Source organism: Motacilla alba, chromosome 27 (genome assembly GCF_015832195.1).
Source record: "Motacilla alba alba isolate MOTALB_02 chromosome 27, Motacilla_alba_V1.0_pri, whole genome shotgun sequence".
Taxonomy (NCBI): Eukaryota; Metazoa; Chordata; class Aves; order Passeriformes; family Motacillidae; genus Motacilla; species Motacilla alba.
In genome coordinates this window covers 3,496,639-3,511,847 of record NC_052042.1, presented here as the reverse complement: position 1 = coordinate 3,511,847, position 15,209 = coordinate 3,496,639, and the positions used below count along the sequence as shown (strand labels likewise).

Sequence of the window (15,209 nt, the reverse complement as noted above, 5' to 3'; positions counted from 1 at the left end):
TTTCGTTTTTATTTGTTTGGGTGAGCAGCAGTGACATCTCCCCACTCCAGTTCATTCTGCTTTTCAATTCTCTTTTCAATTAGCAACTTGATTTCTGCCACTTTTGGAGCAGGGGAAGGGCAGTGGAGCCGTGGGAAGCTGTCAGGAATGCACTGCCTGGGCAGGAACCATTTAACTCAGGAGCTCCTCCTGATTCTTTTCTCAACAAACTGTTGGTAACTGGTGTGAGTGAGCTCTCAGGGGAGAATCCACAGGGTGATCCCCATCCCTGCCACCCCCAGCAGCGCAAGGGGATGTTTCCACCCTCCCTCTGCCAAATCCACAGAGAGAGAGAGAGAAAGGGGGAGGTTTGTGGGCACCCAGCACCCCGACGCTGCCTGAGCAGCCCAGCCAGCACCCAAACCAGCTCGGCAGGGCCAGGTTTGCTCCCAGCACTTGGGTGTTGCTGCTGGGGCTGTGGAGGGTGCTGGAACCCGCCCCAATGCACCGGGCTGGGCTCCGGCCTCACAAGGAATCACCTCAGCCCTACACCGGCTCCCGCCTCACTTCCCCACGGCAGCCTTGTGTCCCCCTTGGGATTCCCGCCCCCGTGGGGTGACTGTCACCACAGCTGTGCCGCGCTGGTCCTGGCTGGCTCCGGTGTCGCAGTGCTGCCTCTCCGCATCCCGCATCCCACCGGCCCCGCGGCTCGGCCCCGGCTTGGCCACGTCCTCGCAGCCGTTTGCAAATTGCATTAGGAAACTTGGCAGGGCCGGCTGCTGATTCCTGCCCGTTCCTGCCGGTTCCTGCTGCTCTCCTGAGCACGTGCCGGGACGCCGTGGGGACGCGCCAGCTGCCGGCGCAGGCACTGGCTGAGGGGGAACGTCACCGAGCGAGAGGTGGCTCAGCCACCCCGTCCCCATCTGTGGCAAGGTGAGGGACCAGCACCCACCTGCTCATTCTCTGTGTGGATCCCTCATCCACGCCTGGCTCTCCAGCAGAAATTCTTTCTTTGTGTGATGTTTGTGACTCCGTGACCTTTTGTGTCTTGTTTCAGCCACCAAAGCAGAATTCCCTCATGTTTTAGATGTCACTGACGCATCGGTCACACGACCAAAATCCTGGACCTTACACCCTCATGCTGGGGTTTTGGTGTTATTTGGATTCCTATCCTGTGGGATGCACATCCCTAACAGCTTTGGAGGAAGCAGACAGCTCTTGTGTGTCCTTCCTGGGGCTGAGACCCACAGGGACAGTGTCCGCCTGAGCTTCCCTGGCAGGACCAGTGCCACCTCTGCTGTCTCCCAGGGGCCCTTCTCCCTTCCTAGGAGCCACTCTGCTCTTCCTAGGTGCAGCTCTGCCCTTCTCAGGAGCTCACGGTGGGACTGAAATCGCCTTTGCTATGCCTGGCACCAGCCAGCCTCACTCCCACATCCCTGAAAGCAGCTGCCACCCGTCCCCAGCCCAGCTCTGCCCCTGTAGCGGGGCTGGAGGGAGCCCCCTGTCTCTCTGGGGGCTGCTGTGAGCCCCCTCCTCTCCCCCAGCCTCCCTGGCTCACGGGGAAGGACCGACTGTCGCGTTGGTGGCGCGGGAGCTGCCGCCCGCGCGTTTGTGCCGCTCTGCCTCTGCCTCGGCAGCCCCTTCTGCCAGCCCCCTCGCACCTGCCCACGCCACGTCGGGTGGGGGGCACACACCCCACTCCTGTTACACCCTGATCCTGTGGATGGAGCATCACAGAGAGCTCTGCCCTCCTGCAGCCAGGCTTGGCAGGGGAAGGATGCTGCTGGGCCCCACCTTCCATGGTGGAAGGGTGGCTTTGAGGGACCCCAGCTCCCCCCTTTGCATCCCACCCCCTTTTTCCCCCTTCCCTTCAGGTCTCCCCGATTTCTGCCCTCACTTCTGGCAGTAGGGTGGGGGTCCCAGAGCAGCCCCAGCAGCAGCAGCAGGGGCATCACCTTCGTGCCCACACTGCTGTACTACCCCGTCCCTCCCCAGTGCCACTGCCTCAGTTTCCCTCCCTGGCAGCAGGATCAGGTCTGAGCAAAGATTTGGCTCAGCCCTTCACAGTGAGCTCAGGGAGGAGCTGCCCCAATCCCGTGGTGGTTCTCCCCTTCCCCAAACGCCTGACTCCCTTCTCCCAGCGCTGCAGCTGGGAAGTGGGTTAAGGCGCTGGCTTGGGGAGGGATTTTTCCCGGGGTGTAATTTTTCCCTCCTACACACGGTCTGTTTTGAGCACTGCCTGGAGGCTTCGCACCCCCGGCTCGCTGCCGGGGCGGGGAAATGCGCTGGCTGCCAACCGAGGGAAGCGCCCGCTCCGGATCCCAGCTCGTTAGGAGAAATAACAGCAAATTAATTAAGCCAATAGTTCGCTCTGCGCCAGCAGTGCCCCCATCCCTGCCGATGTGGGGAGAGGGGATGGGACAGGCTGGATCTGGAGCATCTTTCCCAGGGGCAGCATTGCCCTCAGCATGGCACAGTGCTCCAAGTCCCTCCTGCTTGTGTGGCCCCATTGCCACCAGCGAATGGGGTCTCAGGGTCTCTCCGTGCCTCAGTTTCCCCTCCTGCTGTCAGGAGAAGCCCTCTCTGCGTGGCTGGACCTGGCTGGCAGCACCGTTTGCACCATTTCCAATCTGAGAACCCTTGTCCAGATGCTGTGGGGAAAGGGGATGGAGGAGCTCAGCAGAGTGGGGTTTTTTGGGGGTGTTGGATGGGCTGTGGGGTATCTGAGCGCTGGAGGAACAGAGGAGGGACGTGCCGGGCCATGCCGTGCTGTGCCATCCCGCCAGGACTTCATGCAGCCGGGGATGGGGATGGGGATGGGGATGTGGGGACGTGTTTTGCCGTTCCCTGGCAGCCTCACGGATGGAGTTGCCAGGCAACTGCCGGGTGGAGGCGAAGCGGGAACAAAGCGGGAACTGCCGGGACCCTGGTTCCTCCATCTCCGCCCGAATGCCCCGGGCAGTGGGGCCCAGCAAAGGCCATGGGGTCACTTGCTGTGTCCCCCCGGCCGCTGCCACCATCCCAGCCCGGAGTTGCCGCGGGGCCGTGGTTTTGCAGGGGGATAGACCCGGAGGAGGGGACTGGCCCCCGCTGGCCTGCCCAGAGGGTGCAAGGTGGGGCAGTGGGCAGTGGGCATGGGCAGGATGGGTGCTCAGCACCCCGCGGGAGCGGGGCAGGAGGATCAGCCCCAGGCAAGCGCCACAGCTGGCCCTGCCCTGCCCCGGAACCTGCCCCGGCACCTGCCCCGGCACGCCGGGGCCCGTTCCAGCCTGGCAGGCGGCGGAAATGGGGGGGTCTGGCAGCCACCCCGACCTGCCCACCCTGCCCGCGGGGCAACCCAGCCCCAGGGGTGCCAGGGTGGGGGATCTCGCACCCACCCCCGGCCTTTTCCCACGCTGCGGCGGGTGCAGGGAGCTGGGCTGGGGGTCCGGGAGCGGCTCACCCCACAGCTGGGGATGTGCCCTCCGTGCAGGGGACACCGGGGAGGGGCGGTGCCGTGTGCCCCTGGGCTGGCATGGGGGAGCTGTGTGGGTGTGCGGGGGGGAAGGGGCACGGGGGAGTGCCGGGGGTGTGCCGGGGGTGTGAGGCAGCACGCGGCAGGGTCTGTGGGGCTGTGTCCCCTGGTCACGGTGTGTGACAGGGGGGGTGACAGGCTCTGGGCTGTGTCCCCCGGGCTGTACGGTGTGCGGGGGGGAGCGTGGTGCTACCCCGGGGATGCGACAGGGGAATGCGGGGAGATGGGTGCGGGGGTGCGTGATGCATCACCTGTGCGGGGCTGCGGGGGGGGCACCCGGTGTCACCGCAGCCCCGGGGCGGGTTCGGTACCGAGTGCGGTGGTGCGGGGAGGGGGCGGGCAGGTGCCGTTGGCGGGCCCGGGGGCGGCGGCGGTGCGGGGAAAGGGGCGGGCAGGTGCCGGGGTCGGCGGCGGCGGGGCCGTAACGGGGCGGGGCGGTGCTGGCGGCGGGGCCGGTGTGGGGCGGGCGCAACGCGCAGCCGGTGCGGGGCGGGCGGGGAGCGGTGCCGCGGCCCGAGACCGAGCGGAGCCGAACGGAGCCGCCGCCGCCGCCGATGGGCCCCTGAGCCGCCGCCGCCGCCGCGCCCGGGCGGCCATGAAGCCGCTGGAGAAGTTGCTGAAGAAGCCGGGCTCGCACCTGCCCGTCCGCCCCGCCGCCCCCGCGGGGCAGGTACCGGGGCCGGGGTCCGTGCCGGCGCCGCGGCGGCACAGCCTGTCGCGCCCGCCCGCCTCCCCCGAGGAGCCGGCGGGGCCCGCGGGGCCGGTACCGGGCGGCGAGGGCCGCTGGCTGGAGCTACGGCCGCCCGAGGCGCCGCTCCGCTCCCCTGAGGACCCGTCACCGGGCTGCGACCGCGACCGCGACCGCGACCGGGACCGGGACCGGGAGCCGCCGAGCCCGGAGCCGCCGCCCGCCGCCCGGTGCTGCTGCGGCTGCGGCTGCGCCCCCGCCGCGCCCGCGCCCCCCGAGCGGCTCCTGGCCGCGCTCCTCGACCGGCTGCCGGCGGCTGCCCACGGGAGGGGCTGCGGGGCAGGTACGGGGCTGCGGGACCGCCGGCACCGGCTGCGGGGGTGCGCGGCGTGGGGAGCGCGTGGATCGCGGGCGATGCGGCGGAGCGGGGAGGGACCGGGGGCGGCCGCTGCTGGCGGGGGGGATGCGCCGGTGGATGCTGGGGTGGGGGACAGCGGGGTGGGGGACCCTCGTGCCCGGTGAAGCGGGTGGCCCTGCACAGCGGCGCCCGGTTGGGGTGACAAGGTCAAAGCTGGGTCCCCGCCGGGGCAGAGGGGTGGGCAGGAGTCTGTGGGGTGGGCAGGGGTTCTCCGGGGAGGACAGCACGGCAGAGGGGCTGGCAAGGGGATTTGGGCTCAATGGCAGCGCCAGCTCGGTGGGCACCGGGGGTGGCCGGGCACCGGCAGTCACTGCAGCATCCATCTCCCGGTTGGATGGTCCTTAACATCCTCCTGGTGCTAAAATTAGCCCCGACGGGAGCTGCAGTGGAGGGGGGGCCGGTTGGATGCCCCTTTCCTCTGGCACGGGCCTCCCGGTGCTGTCCCACCGTGGCTGCCCGCGGCCGGGTGTCGGGGTGGTTTCGGTGTCAGGGCTGGGCGGGAGCCAGGCTGGCTGCGGGTGGGTGGGAGCCTTCCCACACCGCGGGGATCCCTGTCCCGGCCAATCCCCCTCGGCTGCCGGGAGCAGAGGCCGTCGGGGAGCCCAGGCCGCTGCCAGCCTCCTGCTCCAGCGATGCCAGGGCCCGGATTGGGTGCAACCACCAAGAGGAGCCCTCGGGTAGGGGCGAGCTGGGACTGGCAGCAGCGGGTCCTGCCTGCACAAGCACGCTGCCAGGCCTGGTGGTGCCCGGGCTGGCAGGGAGCAGGGGGGCAGGAGCCAGCACGGGGGTCCTGACACGGGGAAACATCCCCGTGAGTCTGGGGTAGAGCATGAGTGCTGCAAGGGGATGGGGAAACTGAGGCAGGGCTGGAGGGATGGGGGGAGCGTTCAACTCCTGCCCCACAGGCAGAACCTGGGAGGGGGCTGCACTCAGGGCAGGGGGCTGGGAGAGCTGGGGGCTGCGCACCTGCACCCCCGTGCTGGCGGTGCCGCTGGCTGTCCCTGTGCCCCAGACTGCGTGTCCCGCTTTCGGCAGCAGCTGACGCCCCCTGGGTGCTGTGCCCGTCCGGGGATCCGCTGCCCTGCCTCGGCGCTGCTCCGTGACCGGGTTATTGGTCTGGGGGGGCCACTGGGGGGTGCCTGGGTGGATCCTCTGCATGGCCCCTGCGTGGGCCAGCTCCTTGGGCCTTGGGAGGGCTCTGGGGTCCCACCACAGGACCCCCGAGGGCCGTGCTGGCGCCAGGCGAGGGAGCGGTGCCTCGTCCAAAGGTCACAGCGCCGGTACCGGGCCCTCGGCTCACCCGGCCTCGCCAAAACACCTTCACAGGGCGGTGCCACCCGCGCTGCCCCAGCGAGCCGGGCTGTGGCACCCGCCCGGTGTGCCCGAAGCTGCCTGCCTCAGTTTCCCTTTGCCGCGTCCTGCTGTGCCCGCGGCCGGGCTCTCACGGCGCTGCCGGGTGTGCCGGGGCGTCGCGGCCCCGGTGCCGCCCTGCCGGCGCCTCTGCCCCCGCACCGGCTCGGCCGGGCCCGGCTGCCCCGGGGCTGGGAGCGGGCCCTGAGTCAGCGCCGGCGCGGGGGGGTTCGCGTGGGGCTCGGCCTCTCCCGGTGTCACCCTGCAAATTAGCACCGCTCCCCTCAGCCATCCGCCCCGCCGGGCAAGGGGGGTGTCGGGGGGCTCTTCGGGGGGTGGGGTGCCCACGCCTGTCCCCCCTGTCCCCCCAGAGTCGCTGCTGGATGACATCGTGCTCACCCACTCGCTGTTCCTGCCCACCGAGCGCTTCCTGCAGCAGCTGCACCAGCAATATCCTGGGGGGCCCAATATCCCTGGGCACGGGGCTGGGTCAGGAGGGGTCCGGGCTGGGCGTGAGGAGGGTATTGGGGTGCAGTGAGGGTGGGCGTAATGGGGCCAGGAAGGGACGTGGTGGTGGCACAAGAGCTGGCATCACCAGGAGGGCACCAGGGTGCCGTGAAACTGGCACAAGAGTGGCCATGAGGGTGACAAAACCGTGGGCATGGGGGTTGCAAGGAGAAGAGGGGAGGGCAGCGGGGTGCTTTGGGGGGGCTCACAGGAGCAGCAAGAAGGGGCTTGGGGTGCCATGAGGGTGGGCTACGGGTTTGGGTGCAAGGTGGGCAGGGTGGTGCTGCCAGGGAGGGCACAACGACCCTCAGCGAGGTCCCTCGGTGCGGCGGGTGCTGGGGGGTGGCCGAGGGTCCCTCCTTGCCGTGGCACCTCCTTGACAGTGCCACCTTCGTGCTGGCGGCGGGCAGCCCCCCGGCGCGCTGGGAGGAAGGGTCGGGGCTGCGGCGCAAGCGGGCGGTGCTGGCCGTGCTGCTGCACTTCCTCGAGACCTACAAGGGGCTGCTGCAGGAGGAGGAGAGCGCCGGCAAGGTCATCCAGGTGGGTGTCCCCTTCCCGTGTCCCCCCCCTCAGTCTCGGCAGTCCCGGCCCTGACGCCTCTCGCCCCACAGGAGCTTTACCTGCTCATCATGAAGGACACATCCCTGTACCACGAGCTGGAGGACGAGATCATCAAGCTGCACCAGCTCGTGGAGACTGTGGAGCTCAAGTGAGAAGAGGGTCAGGGGGTCCTGGGGGTGCCTGGGGTCAGGGGTCACCATCGGTCAGGGGCTCCTGCGGGGTCTGGGGTCTCTGTGGGACAGGGTTCCCTCGGTCCTGAGGTCCCCTCTGGGTCAGGAGGTCCCTGGGGAGGGCAGAGGCTCCTGGGGGTCCCTGTGGGTCAGGGAGTTCCCAAAAAAGACAAGGAGTTGTGGCCCTTGGGGGTGCCCAGGGGCTGGAGGGGGTCACCCCCCCCCGGTGCCCCCCTCGTTGCACCTTCACATCCAACTTTGTGCCCCCCTCGTGCCCTCGCCGTGCGCAGCCTCGAACCCCTCCCCACTGCACCCTCGAGCCCACCCTCCTCCTGTGCCCACCCTGTGGGTCTCGGGGTGCAGCCCCGGGGTCCGGGGCCCCGCCTGAGCCCTGTGCTGTGCCCCCCCAGGGTGGCCGACGAGACGCCCCCCCCGAACAAGCAGGTGAAGCCGCTGTTCCGGCACTTCCGACGCATCGACTCCTGCCTGCAGACCCGGGTGGCATTCCGGGGTTCTGACGAGAGTGAGTGACTCTGGGGGGACCCGAGGGTGTCCCCTCCGTGACCCACCACGAGGCCGTGCCCTCTCCGGGTCTGCTCAGAGCTCGCTCCGTGCCTCAGTTTCCCTGGCGGGCAGCGCCCGGGGTGGTGTGGGGGTGCCCGGCGCTGACCCCCCGGCCTCTCCCCAGTTTTCTGCCGCGTGTACATGCCCGACCACTCGTACGTCACCATCCGCAGCCGCCTCTCGGCCTCGGTGCAGGACATCCTGGCCTCGGTCACCGAGAAGCTGCAGTACTCGGAGGAGCAGAGCGCCCGCGGGGACGCCCTCATCCTCGTCACCATGGCCTCGTCCGGAGGTGCCCGGGGGGGCCGAGGGGGCTGCGGGCAGGGCTGGGGGGTCTGCGCGGTGCTGACCCCACCTCTGTGCCCCGCGGCAGAGAAAGCGGTGCTGCAGCCCAGCGAGGAGTGCGTGTTCACCACCCTGGGCATCAACAGCCACCTCTTCGCCTGCACCAGGGACACCTTCGACTCCCTGGTGAGCCCCGCCGTGGGGACACCCCGGAAGGGACCCCCCAGCTCCCGGCACGGCCGTCGCTCCCTGCGCAGAGCAGGGGGGCCCTCCCGGCCCTGAGCGCCCCGTGGGGTGTCCCCCGGCAGGTGCCGCTGCCCGAGGAGATCCAGGTGGTGCCGGGGGACACCGAGATCCACCGAGCCGAGCCCGAGGACGTGGCCAACCACCTGACGGCCTTCCACTGGGAGCTCTTCCGCTGCATCCACGAGGTTCGGGGGGCTCGGGGGTCCCGGGGGAATGCGGGCGTGGGATTCGCACGGTCTCCGAGCAGAGAGGGAAGAGGAACAATTCTCCCTGCCGGGGTTTTCCTGGGACGCTGTGGGAAAGCTCACGGGGAGAAGAAAAACGATCCTGGTCTCCATTTCTGCGCTTGTGGTCGGGCACGTGCGGAATGTGTTACGGGGATTGTTGGCTGGAAGGGATTTGTCAGATTCTGGGGATGGTGGTTTTATTTCATTTGACCAATTGGAGCCGTTGTGTGCATGGGACTGTTGGCTAAAGATGTCAGTTTTTTCTTTGGTATTGTTTATATATATATATATATATATATATATATATATATATATATATATATATATATATATATATATATATATAAAATATTTTTTTTTTATTTATTTATTTATTTATTTAAAATTTATTTATAGTTTTGTATAATTTTTTCTTTATTATAGTTTTTGTATATATATATTTTTATATAGGTTTATATTTTTAGTATAGCTTTATACAGATATTATAGGTTTATATATTTATTTATATATAGTTTTATATTTTTTTCTTTAGTATGGTTTTATATATATATTATAGTTTTTTATATGTATTTATTTATAGATAGTTCTAGATATATTTTTTCTTTAGCATAATTTAATATATATTACAGTTTTAGATTTATTTATTTATTTATAGATAGTTTTATATTTTTTCTTTAGTATAGTTTTATATATATTATAGCTTTATTTATTTATTTATTTAAAATTTATTTATAGTTTTGTATAATTTTTCTTTATTATACTTTTGTATATATATATTTTTTTATAGGTTTATATTTTTAGTATAGCTTTATACAGATATTATAGGTTTATATATTTATTTATATATAGTTTTATATTTTTTTCTTTAGTATGGTTTTATATATATATTATAGTTTTTATATGTATTTATTTATAGATAGTTTTAGATATATTTTTTCTTTAGCATAATTTAATATATATTACAGTTTTAGATTTATTTATTTATTTATAGATAGTTTTATATTTTTTCTTTAGTATAGTTTTATATATATTATAGCTTTATTTATTTATTTATTTGTAGGTTTAGATATATTTTTCTTTAGTATAGTTTTTAATACTATTAATATTAGTGTAATATAGCACAGTATAGCTTAATAAAACATTTGTTCAGCCTTCTGCATCATAGAGTCAACACCAATTATTCACCATCATCATATATTTATTTATTTTTATATAGTTTTATATTTTTTCTGTAGTATAGTTTTGTGTATATATTATATATTTATTTATTTATATCTAGTTTTTTCTTTATTATAGTTCTATATGTTTTATATTAATTAATTTATTTATTTACATATAGTTTTTTCTTTTGTATAGTTTTATTCTTTAGTATAGTTTTTTATATATTATAGTTTATATATTTATTTATTTATATAGTTTTGTATATTTTTTCGTTATTATAGTTTTATATATACTGTAGTTTATATATATATAGTTTTATTTTTCTTTAGTATAGTTTTATATATAATTATATATTTATCACTTTATTTAAAATTTTATATAATTTTTCTTTAGTATAGTTTTTAATAGTATTAGTGTAGTATAGTATAGGTTAATAAAACACTTGCTCAGCTTTCTGCAGTCATAGAATCAATACCAATTATTCATTATTACCATATATTTATTTATTTGTATACAGTTTTATATATTATAGTTTTATTTATTTATTTATTTATTTATTTGTATATAGTTATATATATTGTAGTTTTATTTATTTATTTATTTGTATATAGTTTTATACATAATAGTTTAATTTATTTATTTGTATATAGTTTATACATAATAGTTTAATTAATTTATTTATTTGTATATAGTTTTATATATAATAGTTTAATAGTTTAAAATTATTTATTTGTATATAGTTTTATACATAATAGTTTAATTAATTAATTAATTTGTATATAGTTTAATATATAATAGTTTAATTAAATAATTTATTTATTTATTTGCATTTAGTTTTATATATAATAGTTTAATTAAATAATTAATTTATTTATTTGTATTTAGTTTTATATATAATAGTTTAATTAATTAATTAATTAGTATATAGTTTTTTATATAATGATTAAATAATTAAACTATTTATTTATTTATTTGCAGATAGTTTTATATATAATAGTTTAATTAATTAATTAATTAGTATATAGTTTTCTATATAATAGTTTAATAATTAAATAATTAATTAATTTATTTGTATATAGTTTTATATATTTTTTTCTTTAGTACAATTTTAATAGTACCAATGTAATACAGCACAGCACAGCTTGATAAAACATTTGCTCAGCCCCCCTTGCAACCAATTACTCACCATCAGAGAACAATTTCGGTTAAAAACAATTTAAAAAATAATTAAACCGATTATTTTTTCTGCTGCTGCCGCGCGTGTCCCCGCAGCTGGAGTTCGTGGATTACGTGTTCCACGGGGAGCGGGGCCGGCGCGAGACGGCCAACCTGGAGCTGCTGCTGCAGCGCTGCAGCGAGGTGCAGCACTGGGTGGGCACGGAGCTGCTGCTCTGCGAGGCGCTGGGCAAGCGCGCCCACCTGCTCAAGAAGCTCATCAAGATCGCTGCCATGTGAGTGCGGCCGGGCTCCCCGGGGTGACCCCAAGGGTTGGAAAATCCTTTTCTCCCCGTCCCGAGACCGAAGGAGAAGCCAAGGCTCTCCTGCTCTGGCTCTCACGGCTGTTTATTGTCTCTGATCTGCTCCATTCCTGCTGGGGTCTGTCTGGCAGGGCAGTCCTCGGCTGGAAATTAGTGGAAAATTGTTGTAAATAAAGTATACGGAGTTCTTGGTATGAAAAACGGACGCCTGTCCCGAGGTGCTGTTAGTTTTCTATACTAAGAACTGCGTGTACTTTATTCACAACAATTTTCCACACCTGTGTGAGACACCCTGAACCGATCCAAAAGTGCCATCATCACGGCAGAAGATGGAGGACAAGAAGGAGAAGGACAGGACACGCCCAGACTCCTCCATCTTCTCTATTCCAAAACCCCCCAAATTCTACTTTTTCACCCTGTGACAAATTAATTATCATTCCACTCAAACCCTTGTGGCTGTAAACTGTCACACAGCTGATCGTTTCTTCCAGGGGTTAAAATCCAAGGCACAGGTGCTTTTGTGTTTTTCACTCCGTGCCAAGGTCTCCGAGCCCCCTGCCAGGGTCTGGAGCCATCCAGGGCAGCCAGAGGGATGTCCTGGGTTCCCACGGGGGGGGCACGGGGGGGTCCCTGCCGTGTCCCTCACGCTGTCCCCCACCAGCTGCAAGCAGAACCAGGACATGCTCTCCTTCTACGCCATCGTCATCGGCCTCAACAACGCCGCCATCAGCCGCCTGCGCCTCACCTGGGAGGTGAGGGCCGGGGTGCTCCCACCCTCACCGTGCCCCCACATCTTCCTGCGCCCTCCTGAGCACCCCCAGGCGCTCCCTGACCCTCTCCTGGGGGGACAGGGATCACCCACCCAGGGGTCACCATCGGTCAGGGGTTCCTGCGGGGTCTGGGGTCTCTGTGGGACAGGGTTCCCTCGGTCCTGAGGTCCCCTCTGGGTCAGGAGGTCCCTGGGGAGGGCAGAGGCTCCTGGGAGGGGGTCCCTGTGGGTCAGGGAGTTCCCAAAAAAGACAAGGAGTTGTGGCCCTTGGGGGTGCCCAGGGGCTGGAGGGGTCAGTAGCAGCTCACCCCGGTGCCCTCCTGGTTGCACCTTCACATCCAACTTTGTGCCCCCCTCGTGCCCTCGTCCTTTCCTGGGTGATCCCAGACCATCCTTGGGTGATCCCAGACCATCCCTGGGTGCTCTCAGACTGTCCCTGGGTGATCCCAGACCATCCCTGGGTGCTCCCAGGACCCTCGGGGTGCCCGTGCCCACACCTGGCTGCTCCTAGACCCTTCCTGGGTTCTTCCAGATCCTCCTTGCGCATTCTTGGAACCCCCCCAGGAGCTCCCTTCCCCCTCAGCACTCCTGGAACTTCTCTGGGTGCTCCTGGACTGCCCCTGGATGCTCCCAGACCACCCCTGGGTGCTCCCAGGACCTTTGGGATGCTCATGGCCCCACCTGGCTGCTCCCAGACCTCTCCTGGGCTCTTCCCGACCCCACTTTGAGTGCTCTTGGAACCCTCCAGGACCTCTCACCCCCACCTCAGTGCTGCCAGGACTACTCTGGGTGCTCCCAGACCACTCCTGGATGCTTCCAGACCTTTCTGGACACCCTCAGATGCTCCCTGACCCTTTCCTGGGCTCTCCCAGAACCTCCTGGATGTTCCTGCCCTCCCCTTTGGTGCTCCCTGTCCCTCCTGGATGCTGCCTACCCTCTCCCCCTTTTTTGTCTTCCAGAAGCTCCCAGGGAAGTTCAAGAATCTGTTTCGCAAGTTTGAGAACCTGACGGTGGGTGAGAGGTCTGGGGGATGCTGTGAGTGTTTGGGGGGGGTCCCCTGGGGGTGTTTGGGGTGCTGGTGAGCAGAGGACATTCCTGAGGTGTCCCAAGGTGTCCTGGGGTGTCCTTGCCCCTCTCCCCCAGGCCACCAACCCCAACATGGGGGGGTGAAGGATCCTGGGGAGCTCCCCCAAAGCCTGACCCCCCCCATTTCCCCCCAGGACCCCTGCAGGAACCACAAGAGCTACCGGGAGGTGCTGGCCAAGATGAAGCCCCCGCTCATTCCCTTCGTGCCTCTCATCCTCAAAGGTGAGGAGGGGTCTCAGGGGCTTCCCCTCGGTGGGTCGGGGTCCCTCTGACACCCCACGGGACCCCCCCCCCCCATCACCCCCCTCTCTCCCCCAGACCTGACCTTCCTGCATGAAGGCAGCAAAACCCTCCTGGACGGGCTGGTGAACGTGGAGAAACTGGTGGGTTCCAGGGGGAAATGGGGCAGGGGGACCCCAGGGATGAGGGCAGGGGGGAGGGGGCTCCCCGAGGGGCTGGAGGACCCCCCCTCCCCGAGGGCTTGGGGCTCCCTGGTCTGGGGGGTGGGAGGATTCAGCGTGTCCTGGGTGCAGAACAGGATCCGGGGGGGTCCCTGGGGGGATGGGGTGGGGTCTCGGGGGGCTGGGGCTGACTCTGGGGTCTCTCTGTGCCCCAGCACTGCATCGCTGAGAAAGTGAGAACCGTGAGGAAGTACCGGAGCCGCCCCCTCTGTGAGTGGGGGGATGGGGAGGGGGCACTGCCGGGGCTGGGGGGCACTGCTGGGGTGAGGGGGCACTGCAGGGGCTGGGGGGCACTGCCGGGGCTGGGGGGCACTGCAGGGGTGAGGGGGGCACTGCAGGGGCTGGGGGGCACTGCAGGGGAGGCCCACACAGCCCTGAACCTGCAGTGCTGGCCCTGAGGGATGGGGATGTGGCCAGAGCATCCTCACACATCCTCACATCCTCATCCTCTTTGTCCATGTCCCTACATCCCTGAATCCCTAAATCCCTGCATCATCCTCCCTTCATCTCTCATCCCTTCACTCTGCGTCCCTGCATCCCTGCATCCCTGCATCCCTCCATCCCTGTCCCCACATCCCCATTCCCACGTGACCATTCCATGCCCATCCCTGTCCCTGCATCCCCTGCATCTCTTCCGTCCTTCAACCCCCCACCTTCCACGTTGCCATCCCCATTTCCTTCCTGCATCCCCTGCATCCCCACCACTGCCTTGCCATGCCTGCCTGCTTCCATCCCTCTGCCTCCATCCCTCCATCACCGTTCCCACACTGCCATCTCCCATCCCCATTCCTCCATCACCATTCCCACACTGCCCATCCCCATCCCCATCCCCATCCCTCCATGCCCGTCCCGGGGCCGTTCCCAGGCCTGGAGCTGGAGGCGTCCCCGGCCCAGCTGCAGACCAAGGCCTACGTGCGGCAGCTGCGCGTCATCGACAACCAGAACCTGCTCTTCGAGCTCTCCTACAAGCTGGAGCCTGGCAGCCAGTGAGGGGGGGCCCAGCCCGGGACCCCCAAACCCCGGCACCCCCCCGGGGGGCCCGGAGCCCCCCAGCACTGACGCACTTTGCCCAGCCCCGGCCCTTGGGTGCTGCCCCCACCCTTGGGGGAGGGGTGGGGGGTGGGTTTGGGGACCCCCCCGGCGCATCCTCCTCTCCCCCCGCCCCCTCCCCTGGCTGGGGCACAGGGGTCCCTGGGGGGGCCATGTTCCCCCCTCCATCCCCTCTATTTTTGTATGTGTGGCCCGCACCCCGCCCCTCCCCCAGACGTGTATATTTTGTACCGCCGCTGTCCGGAATTGTACATTTATTTTTTAAGAAAAAGGAAGAAAAAAAGGCAAAAAAAAAAAAAAAAAAAGAAAAAATCGAGCTGGGGGTGGGGCGGGGAGCCCCAATAAAAGTCTGTCCCGGCACCCGTCTCTGATGTCATTGAGGTCATGGTGGAGTGACGTCACAGAATCGCTGTCGATGACGTCACTGTCCCAACACGGACAGGGTGGAGCCGACCTTCCCAAGATGGCGGCAGCACGGAGCCAATCTTTGACCTTCCAAACATGGCGGCAACGAAAGGTTTCCGTCAACCCTCCCAATATGGCGGCGGGGGCGGGGCCGTCCGCTTGACCTTCTCAATATGGCGGAAAGGGGGGGGGGGGGGGGTGTGTGGGGGGAGACAGGCGGCATAGCCGTGCTCTGTCGCGGTACCACGGGCCTTCAGCAGCTCTCCGGCGCAGAGCGAGGAATTTCTTCC

At 59.4% G+C, this 15,209-nt stretch overlaps 1 protein-coding gene across 2 annotated transcripts; it reads left to right on the top strand.

Annotated features, from left to right (window-relative positions):
- The first annotated feature begins 2,895 nt into the window (after positions 1–2,895).
- RAPGEFL1 (Rap guanine nucleotide exchange factor like 1) lies at positions 2,896–14,874 on the top strand. Of its 2 annotated transcripts, none has more exons than XM_038163120.1 (15): positions 2,896–3,092; positions 6,321–6,399; positions 6,846–6,996; positions 7,068–7,165; positions 7,598–7,710; positions 7,876–8,043; positions 8,125–8,222; positions 8,345–8,467; positions 10,943–11,121; positions 11,810–11,900; positions 12,877–12,927; positions 13,138–13,225; positions 13,322–13,386; positions 13,620–13,674; positions 14,330–14,874. In XM_038163120.1, exons 1-15 carry the CDS (start codon positions 2,960–2,962, stop codon positions 14,452–14,454), a joined length of 1,617 nt encoding a protein of 538 aa, XP_038019048.1. In that variant the 5' UTR covers positions 2,896–2,959; the 3' UTR covers positions 14,455–14,874. The 2 variants fall into 2 exon arrangements, with proteins under 2 accessions (XP_038019048.1, XP_038019047.1); XM_038163119.1 differs by lacking the exon at positions 2,896–3,092 and adding an exon at positions 3,957–4,524.
- Positions 14,875–15,209: the final 335 nt, after the last annotated feature.